At 36.6% G+C, this 17744-nt stretch overlaps 1 protein-coding gene across 1 annotated transcript; it reads left to right on the plus strand.

Moving 5' to 3' along the window:
* The first annotated feature begins 6992 nt into the window (after positions 1–6992).
* Positions 6993–17744, plus strand: LOC143231647 (protein FAM200C-like). The gene is made up of 2 exons (XM_076466192.1): positions 6993–7131; positions 15841–17744. The coding sequence occupies exon 2, from the start codon at positions 15854–15856 to the stop codon at positions 17627–17629; it is 1776 nt and encodes a 591-aa protein (XP_076322307.1). The 5' UTR covers positions 6993–7131; positions 15841–15853; the 3' UTR covers positions 17630–17744.

The following is a 17744-nucleotide window of genomic DNA, read 5'->3' on the forward strand; positions in this document are numbered from 1 at the left end:
CAACAAGAAACGAAGGAGAAAATGGATTTCTGTTTGTCTGCCACTTCAGTTGGATGAATTCAGAGTATTGGAAATGTTTGCTTGGCTTACAAACTTTATTTAACTTTATTTAGGAAAGACAATGTAATAAGATTCCCAAAAGTTTATGTTAATCTCTTTTGAAAAAAATTAAGACTATACACACATGGAAAGTTACACCAGATTATTGTACATCTAGTTTCATACTATTTTCAATAGAATATCTTTTTGTTCTCACATAACAGCTATTCTTGATCAGTGCAGCTTTCAGTATGCAAAAATATCTTTGCTTGCACTAGCCTTGAAAGTCTCACCTACCTCACGTTTCAACTTGGCTCATGTGCGTTGTAGCATCTGAATGAGCAAGCACAATGCTTCACTAAAACATACTCTACTGTCACAGCTGACTTCCTATTTACTGTAGAACACAATCTTCAAAGTTGACAGGAAAGAAGCACCAGAAATGAGTTTAAAGTATTTATTGTAAATATATTTTCAATGTAAGAAAACGTCGACTTTGATACAATATCTTACCCAAAAACACACAATAAGAGGAATATGATTGAGAATCTTACATTGACTTGGTGGAGGAACCTAAAGGAGCACTTCTCAGAAAGTGTCCACAGGATGTGGTTAGAGTGTGACTTCTCTTCTTGGAGGAACACACTAATGAGAAGATGCACAAATCAGGTATACTCTTCTCCCATCTTGAAAGTATGGGTCACTAAGTTGGTGTAAAATGGCATTCTTAACTGTAGATATGCTGGCTGATCCACCTTCTTTCCCATGTTGGGAAGGGGAATCTTAGCTAACACAATACATATAAATCAGTCCATCTTTCCCATGATAAGGTGGGGAGCATCCCAGCCAACACAATACATCTAAACTGGTCCATCTTCCTTCTTGGGATAGAGTGGAGAGCCTCATAGCCATCACAATACATCTACACTGGTCCACATTCTTTCCCATGATTGGATGGGGGAGCATCCTAGCCAACACAGTACTTCTAAACTGGTCCACTTTCTTTCCATACCAAATCTCCAAAGCATCAACCTGCAGAAGATGGTATGACAGAGGTTTCTCAGCTGACTGATATATTCTTTGGCTGGTACAGCTCCTTATGAAACAAGACAAACTTTTTCACACAGAAAAGCTATCTTCCCTGTTTGTTTGTCTTAGAGATTTTCTCGTTAGACAACTGCCATCATAACTCACGAGATATTTTATAATGCAGCAAAAACCTTCCACCAACTGAAGTAGACACCATCTTCCCATTTTTCTCTCTCCCTTTATAGTTTTTTACATGTGAAACTTAATTCCTCTCCACATTATTACATCTGAAAGATGTTTTAGAAATTTACGAGTTTTGAATAAGAGATATGCTTTGTTTTCTGACTTATGATGTATTTCTTGCTATTTCCCCTATCCTTAAATTTGCCTAAATACTGATTTTTTTTTAGACTAACTACATTCCCAGGACCATATGTCTGGTCCTCATTTCTTTACTTATTTTTTAATTATGACTTATAGTTATTTTTACTTGCATTATCTGGATTTACAGACTTTTGAATATCTTTTGCATGTTTGGAAAGCTGACCTGTTCAGTTCAGCTGTCCTGTCTTTTCCTAATCCTTCTTTGTATACCTCCTTACATTTCATTCCTTCATCTCATGTCAGAAGTACATCATAGAGATGATGACTCCTTTTGAAATAATTCTTGTTCCCTCCTGATTTATACTGTTATTTGTTCTGTACATTCTGTACTCTTTCTACTCACTTAGCTAATATGTAATTGGATCCCTTTGTTTTGTTTTTGGGATCTTTTGCTTTGTACCATTTCTGTGTAATGACATTTTGGGGATGTTTTAGATACTGTTGAAGTTAGGGAAGAAGCTATATGTAACCAATCTTCTCCTTACCAGACTCAACTCTCAGCTTTCTCAAACCCACCATTCCTACATTGTACTTCACTCATTCCCAATACTCCCCTTGTGCAGTTTTGCATGAAATTAAAAACAACAAACAAACACTTAATTCTTCTCATCCCAGTTTTTGTCTGTTTTGTTTCTATGAATACCACAAGGAATCACATCCTGTGAATATGTGTTTGTCATAATTTGTACTCCTCTGGTCCCACATTTCAACAAATGGATGGGTCACCATCATTCTTACACATGGGCTCTCACTTCATTTCTGTTCACCCTTGCTATCAGTTCTCAACTATTCTGTTCATCCTCTTTAGAATCTATCTTCTTTAGCTGTGAAAAGGATTACAAACCCTTTACAGGGTTTACTTGTGGTCCCTGAAAGGACCAGAGATGAGGTTAAGTTATTAATCTGTCTAATGTTGCTTGGAAAATTTCTCTTACCTTCATTGGACCATTACTCCATAATAAGGTTTATATCTTAAGTGCCTTTGTTCATATTCCTATTGCAGAGTTCTCTTCATGCTTGCTTTACTTCATCATCTGGTGCTGTATTTTATTGTTTCAAACACTACATTGGCTCCTATGATTTTAGTCACATGGTCAGAACTTGTGTTCAACATTTCCTACAACTTGTTCTTTGGTTTCATTATTACATGCAAGATCATCTTCTCTTTTCATACTCATGGAAAGAATCCTCCAATCGTACTTTCATTCTTATGAGGGTGGTAACTCATCTTGAGTGAATTATCAAAATGTTTGAATTCTTTCTCACTCCCACCCAATACTTTGTCCACTTGTGGGTTTTCTTCATTTCCATCCTAAACCATTCACAGCCTTCTCTTCTTCATCTATAAGTTCTGAAACTATATGTCACCAGCATATGATACTCATAATTTTCAAGAGGTTCTATCAATTTTATGACCACTGCATTTATTATAACTGTTTATCCCTTTTGCATGATTTGTAATTTTTGAGACCATTGAGGCCTCCAGAAGGTGCCTTTCATCCCACTATGTTTCATGACCTCATACTTTGTTCAAAAAACTTATTTGGTGGATAGATCAATCCATTACCACTCTTGTGGTTTCCTTGCTTTGATTGATACTGGAACTACACAGATACATGACTTACTGGTTCTGGTACATCTCTGAAAACTACCTTCTCACCTCAGGCATATGGACCAGCATAAGCAATTCCTCTGCATCATTATGCTCAAACTACCACTGCTAGTGCATTGTTTAATTATGATCCATTCAGACAAATTTATGGTGATTTGATAAATCAGTCATAGAGTAGGTACCAGATCCTTTAACTCATTGTTTTTAAACATTTGTCCATCCTTATTTGGCATCTATCTAATGGAGTTGCTGTATAGAATATAATATATTAGAAGTGATGAACCTCATACCAGACCATCTGTATCATATTCTGCCTATCAAATAGTCATTTCGTTCACAGGTTTTCTGATGGGTTTGTTTTCTTTTGGGTACTTATGATTTATTTCCTTGTCAATAATGCAGTTTCATGAGTGGAGCAATAAAGAGAGCCAGGAAATAGGTAGTTCATGTCGCTTTCCTATTGGCTTTTACTGCACAATAACATCATTATCCAGTAATGGAAATCACGTGAATTTTGGTTGGAGTGGCTTTAAATTTGGTGACATGCAAATACTCAAGGCGTATGCTCACAGAAAATAGAATCTGTGTGTGAAATGGTAAGTACCTAACAGAAACACATTTTAATGTAGGAAAATGTTGAGAAACTCCATCATATCTTCTCCAACAGGTTGATCCTGGGATGTACGATATGGAAAGGAGATGTAGTCTGGATGTACTTGTTGGCTAGGATATCACACTACCATGGGAAAGGTGGACCAACCATCATATCTACAATTAAGGATGTCATCCTCTTTTGAACACCCAGTTTAATGAAACATATTTCAAGATAGGCAAAGACTGTATCTGGTTATGAGTGCTCTCCCATATGTGTGTTCCTCTAAGTAGAGATGTCACACCCCATAGAGATGAATTTGGACACTTTCTAAATTATACACTGTTTCCTCAACCAAGTCAGTGTCAGTTTAGGTAAGATATTGTAATATATTCTTACACTAATAACTCATACTTCCCACCCTTTCTCCCCACTTTGGTACTTATTTTCTTGGAAGCAGCTGCGACAGAAGAGTTAGTCACGCTTCTGTTGTTGGAGTGTTATCAGATGCTACAACTCAGATGAAACATGGGATAGATGGGAGTTTAAAGACTAGTGTCCAGCAAAAACATTTTTGTATATGGAGAGCATCACTGAATGTTAAACCTGTCATATGAGAAGAGGTATCTATTAGAAAGATTTTTAAGGTGTCTAAAAGTGTTGGTTGGCTATAATTCAAAAACAAGGGAACAAAGTTGTTTAGGAGTATTTCATGTGTGAAGACGATTTATGTCATTTTAAAACTTAAAGAGAATCGATTTGTTTGTTTCGTATTTTTGATAACGTTTACCGGACTCATTATGATTAGGTCTATATTGTTTATTTGTTGTTGTTTTTTAACTTCTCCAAAAACTACACCAGGGTTATCCACTCTGGACGACGCTAATTTACTAGTTTAAGATTAGAGGGAAAGCAGCTAGTCGTATCCACTCACCTCCAAATCTTAGGATACTATTTGACCAACGAATACTGGGATTAACCGCACTTTATAACATCCCAACGGCCGAAAGGGCGAGCATGTTAGGTGTGACGAGGATTCGAACCCGTGATCCTCATATTACAAGCCGAGTACCTTAAGCACCAGGCTATGCCGGACGTTAGACCTGAAATCTGCATCTAATTGTTTATCTACACAACGCTTGTATTCTAACGTTGCACTACATGTACATTTGTATTTTATAGACCATATACTTGTAAAGTTTTGAATGTATGATTCTATCCAAATATTCACATTTCTCATAAAACAAGCACCACCTACAAGCTGCGAAATATAATTTCTGGAATAATGTGTTGATGATGAATGTGTAAATAATTTGTTAAGAATGACTGAACACTTAACATTTATAACAAAAGTTATATTTTCATAAAAGTGAACTACTGATCCTGTTTAGCAATAAAATAGTAAAAACATTAGAAACAAGGTTGTTAACTTACCAGTAGTTTACACATTAACAAACGTTTTTATATTAATGTTGTACTTCACATATTAGCCTATGTATACATAATCATAACTGTGGGCTGGGATGGAGTATTGTTTTAGATGGGGTTGGTTTGGTCTGTATCAAAAAAATGTCTCCTGTTCTTGTCGCTTTTGAGGTTCTAGTAATAATATGATGTCCTTAGGTGAGACAGTGGTACATCTTTAGATTCTAAAATCAGGGGTTTTATTCACCTCGGTTAACACAACATGAAGCCCTATATTCATGATAGTTTCATTCTCCAAAAGAAAATACTTTTAATACGTTACGAATGTGTTTGTAACTACGTCAGTTATTACGTCAGCCCTGTATTTTGTTCAACCAACTGGTATTACTTTTACAATTCAGTTATAAGTATTTAACTGAAAATATGATCATCGTTATTTCACTAATTTGTTATTACGTCCAATTTGGTGTAATAAACAAAGCTGGTCAGATGCATTACGTCACGTGATGACCTTTATAACGGTCTCGTACATGTTATTCCGACACCTACATACAGACTCAAGCCAGTCACAGTGACATTTATAACAGTCTCAGTGACATCAAGATTCATAACGGTCTTGCACCAGCCAATGACACCCATAAAAATAGTGACCAGTCACACTGACATTCATCATGCCAGTTACACTGCTCCACGCTACTACGTGAGTAAGTCTATGGATTTACAACGATAAAATCAGGGACTTGGATAAATACATTAAATATTACAGTATATTATAATAAAACCATAAGAATAAACTGATTAGTCCTAATAAAGAAAATCAAAAATATGTAATTATATTTTATGAATTTTTTGTGTCGAATCTCTAACAAATAACGAGTAAAATACGTTTCTACAAAACATGTTAAATCACTCACAATAGCCCGGCAAGGCCCGGTGGTTAAGGCACTCCACTCGTAATCCGAGGGTCGCGAGTTCAAATCCCCGTCACATCAAACATGTGACCTTGCAACCGTGGGGGCATTTTTATATGATGATCAATCTCACTGTTCATTGGCAAAAAGAGTAACCCAAGAGTTGGCAGTGGATGGTGATGACTAGCTGCCTTCCCTCTAGTCTTACACTGCTAAATTAGGATGGCTATTGCAGATAGCTCTCTTGTAGCTTTGTGCGAAATTTAAAAAAATGTTTTAGGGGTAAGTGTAAAGCCTTATAATGTTAAAATTCGTGGTCGGCAGTCCACAGGCACCACTTTCTATAACTTTATGTTTAACAACAAACAATGACAGATGAGATGATACATAACAAAAGTAGACTTTCTTCCAAGAACATGAAAATTTGTTTTTAGTTTTGTTACATTACTTGAGACACAACAGATCTCTGTGGATTAATAATGCTAGAAACCAGCTTTCAATACTGGTGATGAATATAGAACAGATAGCCCATTGTTTATGTTTAACTACAAATAAAAGCTGTGTTTATTTTGAAACTTTATAAAATTAAATTGCCAGATACTAGCTTCCAACTGAAAGCATGGAGGAATGGATGGGTATAAATTTTCTTTACAAAAGTTGAGACACAGTAATGCTAGATACCATACAGTTATTATGCAGTTGACATGTACGTTCTTCTCTACTTCTGTTCATAACTTATTATTGATGTTGGCATCTATTGTATTAAACGTTAAGCAGTGGCGGCGCCAAAGACGGGCTTGAGCCCCCCCCCCCCCCCCAAATGAGCAAAGCCCCCACAGCCCCCCAATATTGTTACCTACATATATTCATAAAATATGGAAAACAGAATCGTCGTTGTTGCTTAACAATTAACATCAAAGAGACACAGATCTGTAGAACTCAACGTCTTCATTAAGACGGAAGTATGTGTCATGCGTCTCATAGCAACATACTGAATGCACTGAAACTCATGCGCTGTATTGCCGCTCCCTATGTAATGCCATTCTATCTTGAGCTTTGACGAAGATTAGACAACCACGTTGATTTCAAGTTACAACAGATCATCAGGGATTTCACTTGGTAAACCAAAGGTTTCACAGGTATTTAACCATTAATTTCATTTATCTTTTATTTTATTGAAAAGTAAAACATAGCATGCATGTATAAGTGTATTGTGTACAGGTCAAACCTATGAAGCATTTAGCCAGTGTTGTGTCCTCTGTGAGATCATTTTCCATTGTGTATCAGCCATCCAAAATTGTACTGATGATTGTGGCATACACTTAAGATTGTGACTTACAATCCAGTTAATGTTATACTTATGATTAGATAATAATCTTACATGTTAACTGACTAAATAATATTTCTAAACAATTCTAGAATGAATTTTGAAATTATCATTGGGCTATTCAGAAGTGCCTAATTTAATGTAATGTAGTAGTTACATTATTGTAACAGGTGCTTGTCACACTTATGATAATAAGAACAATATCACAATCACAGTTTGGCCTGTATGAATAATGTGAACTTATAAAGAAACCAGCCTTTCTATGAAGGTCAACTACAATTTAGACATTTTGTTTTGGTGCTACTATGACCATTCACTATCCAGGTCGCGGGTTTGCTTTGTTCGAGCGCGCGATTCCCGCCTGGAACGCCTTAAGCGTATGATCACCGAGCCGCTGACCATGGTGTACGCTCTGCGCACGGCTAACGATCGGCTCAGCCCGATCGAGATCTAGATGCTAGCTGCACGCCACACACCCCCTTCCGCTCACTCCCATTAGCTGCCCACAGTTTTACAACATGCCCTATCAAAGCTGTGTTTGTGTTCCCTAATTAGCCCTGTAATTTTACATTATCACTACCGTCTAATTAAGTACTTGTGCTATATGGTAAAAGATAAACACTTTCTCTAACAGTAATTCACGGATATGTTCTGGATTTTCATGTACTATTAATATAATTTGGTGATTTCAATGCCGCAGAGCAGTTTTTCGTAATGTTGAACTATGTTTAGTTGTTATTTGTTCCTTATTCATGAAATAACCCAATAGTATGTTTGTTATATCTTTTTACTTAGATTTCGATGCTTAAAATGAACATCCTTTGTAAGCCCTAATGCCAATATAAGGAGAGAAATTCCTATTCGTTTCATATAAACTAACACAACTTGGAAGTAAGAAGTGGTACTAGCAGTCAGCCCCTCCACAGTTTACCTTAGCCCCCTATCGAAAATATCCTGGCGCCGCCACTGACTTTAAGGGCAATTAGTGAGACTGTGAAACTATGGCAATAAACGTGTTAGGTTTAAACTATTTTTTCTCTCAGTATATTAAACTCAGGAAAAACAAAACGAGTTTGGCTCATCCTTCATTAGAGAAACAAGTACAATGCATGTATTTCCATTATCTTATCACTGCGTTCAAATTTTTAGAAACGTACTGTTTATTAGTCAGATCTAAAACTTCTGTGAAGAAATACGGTAAAAGAAAAATCTTAACTAGTACATGAAAACAATCTGGTATATAATACATTTTAGTTTTATCTTCCTATTACCGCTTGTATCTTCTTTGTGTACTTTAGTAACGGTGTAAAGTTAACACTTTAGTTACAAATAGTACAGGGCAATATTCATCTTCTCTACATCATGAAGTGAAAGAGTTAAACCTGTTGGTTTATAACCAAATAAATATGTTTACAGTTCTTCCTCTTCTTTATATTTTATTTTAAAATTGTCTAATCACTTTATCTTGTTAACAACCATGATCAACTCAGAGTTAACTGTACGTCAGGGAATCTCGTGTGTTTTAAAAGTCTAAAGAATCATTATTGTCTTATGTACCTTTCTTTGACATGATTGTGTCAAAGTTATGACACAATTACTTGTTGTTTTATTGTCTTATGTACCTTTCTTTGACATGTCTGAATCACCTAGAAGGAAGTGTATTCATGTCAATCCCATGTTTATTGTTTAATAATGTGAATTATTTCACTCGCCATATCAAGCTGTGTCTACGGACACATTTACTATTTCCATCAGTAGTGTGGCTTCCAGAAGAGAAATGACAAATACCAAACGTGTAAAATTCAATGTTGTGGTTATTGAAGGTTATTAGGGTCGTGTGGTAGACACTTATGATGTAAGTGAAACTGACACTGTTAACAACAGAAGTGGTTGGTGTACAAAAGACGTCTTAAGTTTCTTTATAAACAGTACAGTAGATATCATGGTAAGTACTTTGATGTAAATAAAGTTTTAATTGTTCCAATAAAACAGTAAGATACACGTTACTACAAAGTAGTACTTGGAAGAGGTCATCACACCAAACGGACGAAACAATCATCGGATTACAAGTACTAGCAAGAGAAAAGCTGTTGTCATGTGCTCCCTACAGCAGATATGGGGTGTTAATGTATTCGTATAGTTTGGTGAGGAAATGAAAGTATAGTATCTTTAGTAACTGAATGATTTCATGAAAACTTAATATTGTAAGATTACATAAAAATGTATTTTTTGTTATTGAACTGCCCTTATAGATTTGGTTACAGTACCGACACCTTTTGAAGAGCTACCAGGTTTAACCGAGGTTCAGAACACTCTTACCTCCAGTTCTTTAGTGTCATGTGTTTATGAGCCGATTAGTCTTGCATCAGTTATACGAGAAGTTTTGGAAAGTCTTATAAAGGTTTAGAATGTTATCGAATAGTCAACATGGTTTCACCAAGGGAAAACCTGCCTTGCAAATATTTTGACGTGCTTTGAAAGTGTTACTGCATGTATAGATGAGAGCAAGGTGTAGATTTCGTGTATCTGGATTTTCAGAAAACATTTGACAAAGTGCCACATAAAAGTCTTCTAATGAAACTTATGTTTTATAGACGTGGGAGATAAGGTAATTAATCTGATAGAATAGTGGCTTGATGGAAGAAAGCAGAGGGTTGTTATAAATGTAGTTCAGTCAAACTGGGTTGATGTTGCAAGTGATGTACCTCAGGGCCCAGTCTTAGGACCATTCCTCTTTTTGATTTACGTTAATGACACAGATGAAAAAATGGTTAAAAAAGTTACTTAAATATGGTGATGATATCAAGATCTTTGGTGTTGCTGCTGCTTTACAAAACGGTTTAGATTATTTAGTGAGTTGGGCAAATAACTTACAAATGGATTTTAATTTGAATAAATGCAAAATAATTGGAATAACCTTAACAGGGTCATGAAAGAAAGGGATCTTGGTGTAAGAGTCGATCAGTCTAAAGCCATTGAAGCAGTTTGCTGTTGCTTGTGGTTGAACAAATAGAATTTTGGGTTGTATCTACAGCAATACTGAATATATAAATATAAATAGATTATAATGTCACTGTATATGTCATTGGTTAGTCCACCGCCAACTTTTGGGATACTCTCTTTATCAATAAACAGTGTGATTGACCGTGACTATATAACGCCCCCACGGCTGAAAGAGCGAAAGTATTTGGTGTGACGGGGATATGAACCTGCAACCCTCAGATTACTAGTAGTACTAATCATTGGTTGTATCAGGAATTATACCGAGTTTTTGGCTTACTGGTAAACATAAATACAAATAACAATAAATTATTTCCAAAACAATAATGGATTTACTTAAAATTTATCCAGTCTTCTCTAAGCGTTTTGTCCAAATTCGTGCTCAGGTTTTGCATGGCCTAATTGTTTCATGGAAAAACTTAAAATCTTTGTGTCGCAGGATCAAAGCGTATCGTCGAACATGTTCGCCTTTCAATTGTTGGGGAATTATAATGTTCCAGTCAATTCCACTATCCATTGGTACAGAGTTAACGGTAGATGGTTTCGACAAGTTAGCTATAGTCGAAATATGGACAGCTAGAGTAATTAGCCCAAGAATTTATTTGTGATAATTTAAACAAGCAAACAAATGATCCAAAATAATGAAATAAATATCAACTTTAAATCTTCTTTAAAATATAAAAAGTCCAACAATAAGTTGATATTGGATATTTGATAAACATAAAAACTAAAACGTTACATGTTTATAACAAAAATATTTTAAGGTTGAGGTTTTAGGTTTTGGCGTATATGTATACAAATATAATAGTATTATTTATGGTGTATTTAGGTAGCTACTTGCAGGGTGTACAGGCACGGTTTTCTACATGCTAATTATTTAGCTAGTGTTTTATTTCATGTATTTTTGTTTATACTTTCTCTTTAAGGTGAGATGAATAAAAAGAAAAAAAAAAAAAAACGGCATGGATTTGTGATTAGAGCGCTTGACTCGTAATCTGAGAGTCACGGGTTCAAATTCCAGTCACATCAAACATGCCCTCAATTCTAGACATGGGGGCATTATAACGTTCGGTCAATCGCTCCATTCGTTGGTAAAGGAGTAGCCCTAGAGCTAGCGGTGGGTGGTGATGACTTGCTGCTTTCTCTCTAGTCTTACACTTCTAAATTAAAAACGGCTAGCGCAGATAGCCCTCGTGTAGCTTTATGTGAAATATAAACAAATAACCTAAAATATAAATTTTATATACTAAATTTAAAATAAGAAAAAAAACTAAGCTACACTATATATCCAAATATTAATGAAGTAGCTCGGAAAAACTGTAGAAGAAATTATTATTTTACTTGAAATGGTAATTAGATTATCTCTCTCGACTTCTTTGGTTTCTATAATTACATATCAGTGCGCTTACTGAGAACTTAATGTTCAAAGTATCTAATTCGAGTATATTGAAAGTTATTCCTTTAAATATGATAGTGTTCCTTATACTGCACAGAAAAAATACAGTTTAATATACTGGTTACTTCAACTGAGGAAAAAAAACAACTAAAATAATATTTTAATAAGGGACAATGAATGTCTTAATAATTATTATGAACTTAGGAAAACAGATAGGTTCAAGAACCAGTTTAACACAAAAATACGATACTCTATAACATGAGTGCTTTCAATAAGAGGGCCTTTCTTTATCACTTACAAACTTGGATTGTTTGACCTTAACAACACAGGTCAACTTTTCTACACTATTGGGTATAGTATTTTACGTTTTAATAATTATTAACTATTTAACACTTACATAAGCAATTAAAAATATTTCACACTAAATAAACGAGCTACAAAACAACAATAAAATGAAATTTCCCATGATGAAAAGCCAGTAATTTCAGCCACCAGACCACGCGGGACTATTGAATTTTATCGAATTAAAATTATGTTCTTGATAAATGATTATTTTTATCTCTATACAAGAAGAACTATAAGCATAAACCAAATGTTTCTTAACAAAAGCAGCCAATTTAATATTCATACCTACAAGATATACATCAACCAAAGCACCTAATACTTGTGGAATAGTCCTATTATACCGAAACAATCTCAAAATAATAACCTTACCCCATATTAACACCACTTGTACCAATGAGGTCATTGATTTTTAAATACCGTCAGTTCAGTTGTAGGATAACTGTTTGTTTGTTAGCGAAATTCAAAACAACAACAACAACTTTTTTTAAATTTCGCACAAAGCTACTGGAAAACCGACGACGGGCACCCACGACTGTCATAAAATCAACGCACGATTTGAAAACTGGGTTGGTATCATAGGGGCTATCTGTGCTAGTCGTCCCTAATTTAGCAGTGTAAGACTAGAGGGAAGGCAGCTAGTCACGGGTTCGAATTCTGGTCGCACTAAACATATTCGCTCTTTCAGCCGTGGTGACGTTATAATGTGGTAGTCAATCCGTCTATTCGTTAATAGAAAAGTAGATCAAGAGTTGGCGGTTGGTGGTGATGACTAGCTACCTTCCCTCTAATCTTACACTGCTAAATTAGGGACGACTAGCGCAGAAAGCCCTCGAGTAGCTTTGCGCGAAATTAAAAAAAACAAACAAACAAACAATAACAAAACATGCTCTGACTATAAACAAGGAATCTTATGATATCTTTCAAAATACTGAAGGTTATTTTGGTTTAAAGACATATTTTAGAAGAAAACCAGGGGTGGCTGGAAACAATTTCTGTTCTCGTTATTTCCACTCGAGGATACGGCGAAGACATGTTTAAATATGATATCTAAAAATCGGCCAATCTCAGAAAAATGGTTTATCAGGGCGGCAGGGATTTATAAATCCCATATAAAGTATTTAATGCGAGCTGGGACGTGAGTATCCTGAGAAAGCCCATCTTTACTGGTAAAGTTTCAATCCATTACAAACGTCCGGTTCCGTGATGAACTAAAATAGAATAAGGCAGACTGATAGACAAGTATGTGTATGTTTGTCAGGGATTTATTCGTGCTGGGAGAAACTTTATCAAGATTGAATCTTTTTGGTCTCTGGTAGGCATGCGAAATTTAGAGTAAGGTTTGTCTGTTACGTCATATGGCTGAATGGAAGAATCGATGAAAGGATAAATGAATAATGTTTTGGACGCGTTGGACGAGGAGGGGTTGACAAATGTGGGGCTGGAAATGCTGTAGTTCATGTAGATGACTGGTTTGTGTAGATTAATTGGAGGTGGAACTGGTTGGTCTTGAGTGTCTGAAGATAAGGGGGTTTGAGTTGTTTTCTTCCTTCCTGGAATATATGTTTACGTTAGCTTTTCTTTTATGGTGATAGTTTCTGTCTGAATCTGTTGATTTCTTATGGCTGATTGTTTTAAATGGTCGGTCAGAGTTTCTTTGTTGGTTTGGTTTTTGAATTTCGCGCAAAGCTATAAAGGGCTAGCTGCACTAGCCATACATAATTTAGCAGTGTAAGACTAGAGGGGAGGTAGCTAGTCATCACCACACATCCAAAACACTTGGGCTACTTTTTTACCAACGAATAGTGGGATCTACAGTCACATTATCACGCACTTACAGTTGAAAGGGCGAGCATGTTTAGTGTGACAGTGATTCGAACCCACGACCCTGGTATTACGAGTCGAGTGCCTTAACAACCTGGCCATGCCGGGTCTTCTTGGTTGGAGATGGGTGTTTGTTGGAAGAGGGATGGGTGTGGCAGAGGAGGGAAGAGGTTTAGGAAAGGAGTGAGCAAAGTTTCTAGTGAGGTAATTTTCCTTTGAAGTGGTGGTGATAATCGAAGAAACAGCTGTGATAGGATGGAGTTTACCGTCAGGTGGGGAAATGTTACGATCTCAATAAAGTGGGTTGGTAGTCCTGAGTTTTCCAATATTAAGCGGTGTATCTTGAAATAGGTGGAAACTTCAATGGTTTGGAGAATTTTATCAGTCAAGAAGTATTGAGGAACGTTACCTAAAGACACTTTTATGTAATCCGGAGCTACATCTATATATTGCTAAGTGGATAACAATACATTTAGTAGGTGAGCATCAGATGAGAGTTATTTGAAACTAAACGAAATAACTTTTGAAATTATTAACAAAGTTGTGTATTGGTTATTTGTGCTATACCCACCATGGGTATCGAAACCAGGTTTTTAGTATTGAAGGCCAATACTCGCTGCAGTTCCACTACTTATCAAATCACTTTTATATGTGACACATAAAACATTTAAGTTTTCTATCTTTTATGGCTAATACACAAATGGTTTTATATCTAGTAAGTTTTTGGCCTGATATGGCGATGCGGTCAGAGCGTTTTACTCACAATCTCAGGGTCGCAGGTTTGAATCCACGTTGCAGCAATCATGCTAGCTCTTTCATCCGCGTTGGCGTTATAACGTGACGGTCCATCCTACTGTTCGTTGGTTAAAGAGTAGTTCAAGAGCTAGCGGTGGGTAATGATGATTAGCTGCCTTAACTCTCTTTTACAGTGCTAAATTTGGGACGGCCAGCGCAGATAGCCCTCGTGTAGCTTTGCGCCAAGTTCAAAACGAAACCAATAAACAAGCTCAGTGATTTTTTTATCAGCTGTAAGATACAGATTCCATTGAAAAAAGGACAATGAATGTTTATAATTTTAAAGTTCTGATCACAACTACTAGATGTCTTCATTTAATGTTAATTTGTGATGAACTTGGTGTGGTGATTCGTGATACAGAAAACAAATCACAACAATGGCTTCAAAATAACTCCAACATTATGTCATGTTGAACTGATAAAATCATATTTTCAGTTATATTTATCGACAACGTACGAGCTGTTTCTATTAGCTCTTGGGACGTTCTGTATGAAGCTCCTTATTCCAGGGGTTCTTAACCAGTGGTGCCCGCACCCCTAGGGGGTGCGAAGATGATTCCCAAGGGGTGCGAGGATGCCCATGAATAATTAAAGCAAATCTATATCTTTACATAAGAGTATGCTTTATATTTCTCCTAAGAAGAAACATTTTTGCTTCAGCAGTGTTCCGAGATAAAGTTAAACCTAAACCTGATTTCCTAATGAAGTGGTAAAGTTACATCAGATTCCAATACAGGGTAAACAAACGGGTATGTCATTTGGATAGACGAGGAAGGGACGCGTACAGGACACGTGCGCAACACGGAGAGAGAGGGAGGTTATCATCACGTCTCAGTCCACACCACCCATCCGTGCCATCAACACGTGAGTTATGGTCTCCTGTTTCAATGTTATTTTTTTTCTGATGCATAACAGTAGAGTGGAAGATTGGTTATGTATTATTTCAGATTTTGCTTTCTACACATTTATTTAAATGAGCGATGGGTTGTTTACATAACATACATCATCACTGTAGCAGTGTAGCCGTTACAATAATTTCATAGAATGTATTGTCATGCCTACAAATCTACTGATTAAACCAGGTATTTCAGTCTCTCCATCACATATTTTAGAGATAATTCATAAAAAAGAAAACACCTACACATGAATGTGTTTCTTTTCCAGATTTGTCTGCAGTATGTCGAAGAAACGAAAGTGGAATGACGAATATGTCAAGTTTGGTTTCACCTGTACTACAGAGAAGGATGGGACACAACGTCCACAGTGTATCCTGTGCAGCACACTCTTCTCCAATGCGAACTTGAAGCCATCAAAGCTTGATGAATATTTCAAGAACAAACATGGTGGCAGGGATGCAGGAAATGACATTGTGACATTAAGGGTCAAAAGAGCTAGGTTTGATCAGGTTGGCACATTGCCGACTTATGGATTTTTGCCAACAGAGAAACATTTACTGCGTGCTTCTTATGAAGTTGCATACCAGATTGCTAAATCAAAGAAACCCCATACAATTGGTGAGGAACTGATCAAGCCATGTGCCCTTGAAATGGCAAAGATTGTTCTCGGCAAGGAAGCTGAGAAGAAACTCCAACAAGTGTCTTTGTCAAATGATGTAATCCATAACCGAATCATCGACATGAGTGTTGACATCCTGGAACAAGTTGTAGCTGACATCAAGGCTAGTCCAGTTAAGATTAGCCTACAAGTGGATGAATCAACAGATGTATCCAACTGTTGTCAGCTATTGGCAGTAGTTCGTTACGTGAAGGAGAAAAAAGTGGAAGAAAGTTTCCTTTTCTGTCAGTCCTTAAAGACAACTGCACAAGCTATAGATGTGTTTAACAAAATACAAGAATTTTTCTCAAGAAACGGACTTCACCTTGACAAGATTGGTTCAATATGTACAGATGGTGCACCAGCAATGCTGGGCAATCGTTCTGGGTTTGCTGCATTAATGAGGAAAGAAGTTCCTAATCTGAAAATCACTCACTGCTTTCTTCATCGTCACTCTCTTGCAGCAAAGACATTGCCCCCAGATCTCAAGAAAACTCTGGATATTTGTGTCAAGGTTATAAACTTTATTCGCAGCCGAGCTTTGAATCATCGATTGTTTCAGTCACTTTGTGAGGAAATGGGTCAGGAACACACTGTTCTTTTGTACCACACTGAAGTGAGGTGGTTGTCACGTGGTCGTGTGCTGTTTCGTGTGTTTGAACTGAGAGGAGAAATTCATCAGTTTCTCCGTGAAAGGGTACAAGAACTGGCTATATATTTCAAAGAACCTAGTTTTGTTCAGATGCTTGCCTATTTGGCTGATGTGTTTTTAGCTCTCAATGAACTCAATCTCTCTCTGCAAGGAAGGGGACTCAACATTGTGACTACAAACACGAAATTGGCTGCATTCAAAGAAAAACTTGTCTTGTGGATAAAGCGTGTGAAGATGGGGAATTTGGCAAATTTCCCCTGCCTGGAAGAGACAGTCACAGAAAATTCTACCCTGCATCCAGACTTTGTTGCAAAAGTTGTTGAACATATGCAGATGCTGCCTACTTCATTTGAGGGTTACTTCTCGTGTGGAGAGCTGCAAACCTATGACAACTGGATCCTGAATCCTTTCATGCAGAATTTGGAAGATGTCAGCGGCATCAAGGATGATCTCATCGACCTTAGACACAATCGTGAAATCCAAATGGAGTTCACCAATAGTCAGCTGGAACACTTCTGGGCTTCTCAGCTGGAAGCATACCCTGCATTAGCGAAGAAAGCTCTTGAAGTGCTGGTACCATTTGCAACTACTTACTTGAGTGAACAAGGATTTTCTTGTCTACTTCACATCCAAACAAAATGCAGAAATCGGCTGAATTCTGAACATGACATGCGAGTGGCACTCAGTACAAAGACGCCAAGATTTGATGCCATCATAGAGAAAAAACAGCAGCAACGAAGTCACTAAGTTTACTGTGCATTACAGGCTAAATAAAAACATCATTAACAAAATTGAAATTAATTTTTCATTATGTACCCTGAATTTTTGTCTTGAAAAAAGGTATGCTGTATGTATGAAGATT

The sequence above is a fragment of the Tachypleus tridentatus genome, chromosome 11 (assembly GCF_004210375.1).
Source record: "Tachypleus tridentatus isolate NWPU-2018 chromosome 11, ASM421037v1, whole genome shotgun sequence".
NCBI lineage: Eukaryota > Metazoa > Arthropoda > Merostomata > Xiphosura > Limulidae > Tachypleus > Tachypleus tridentatus.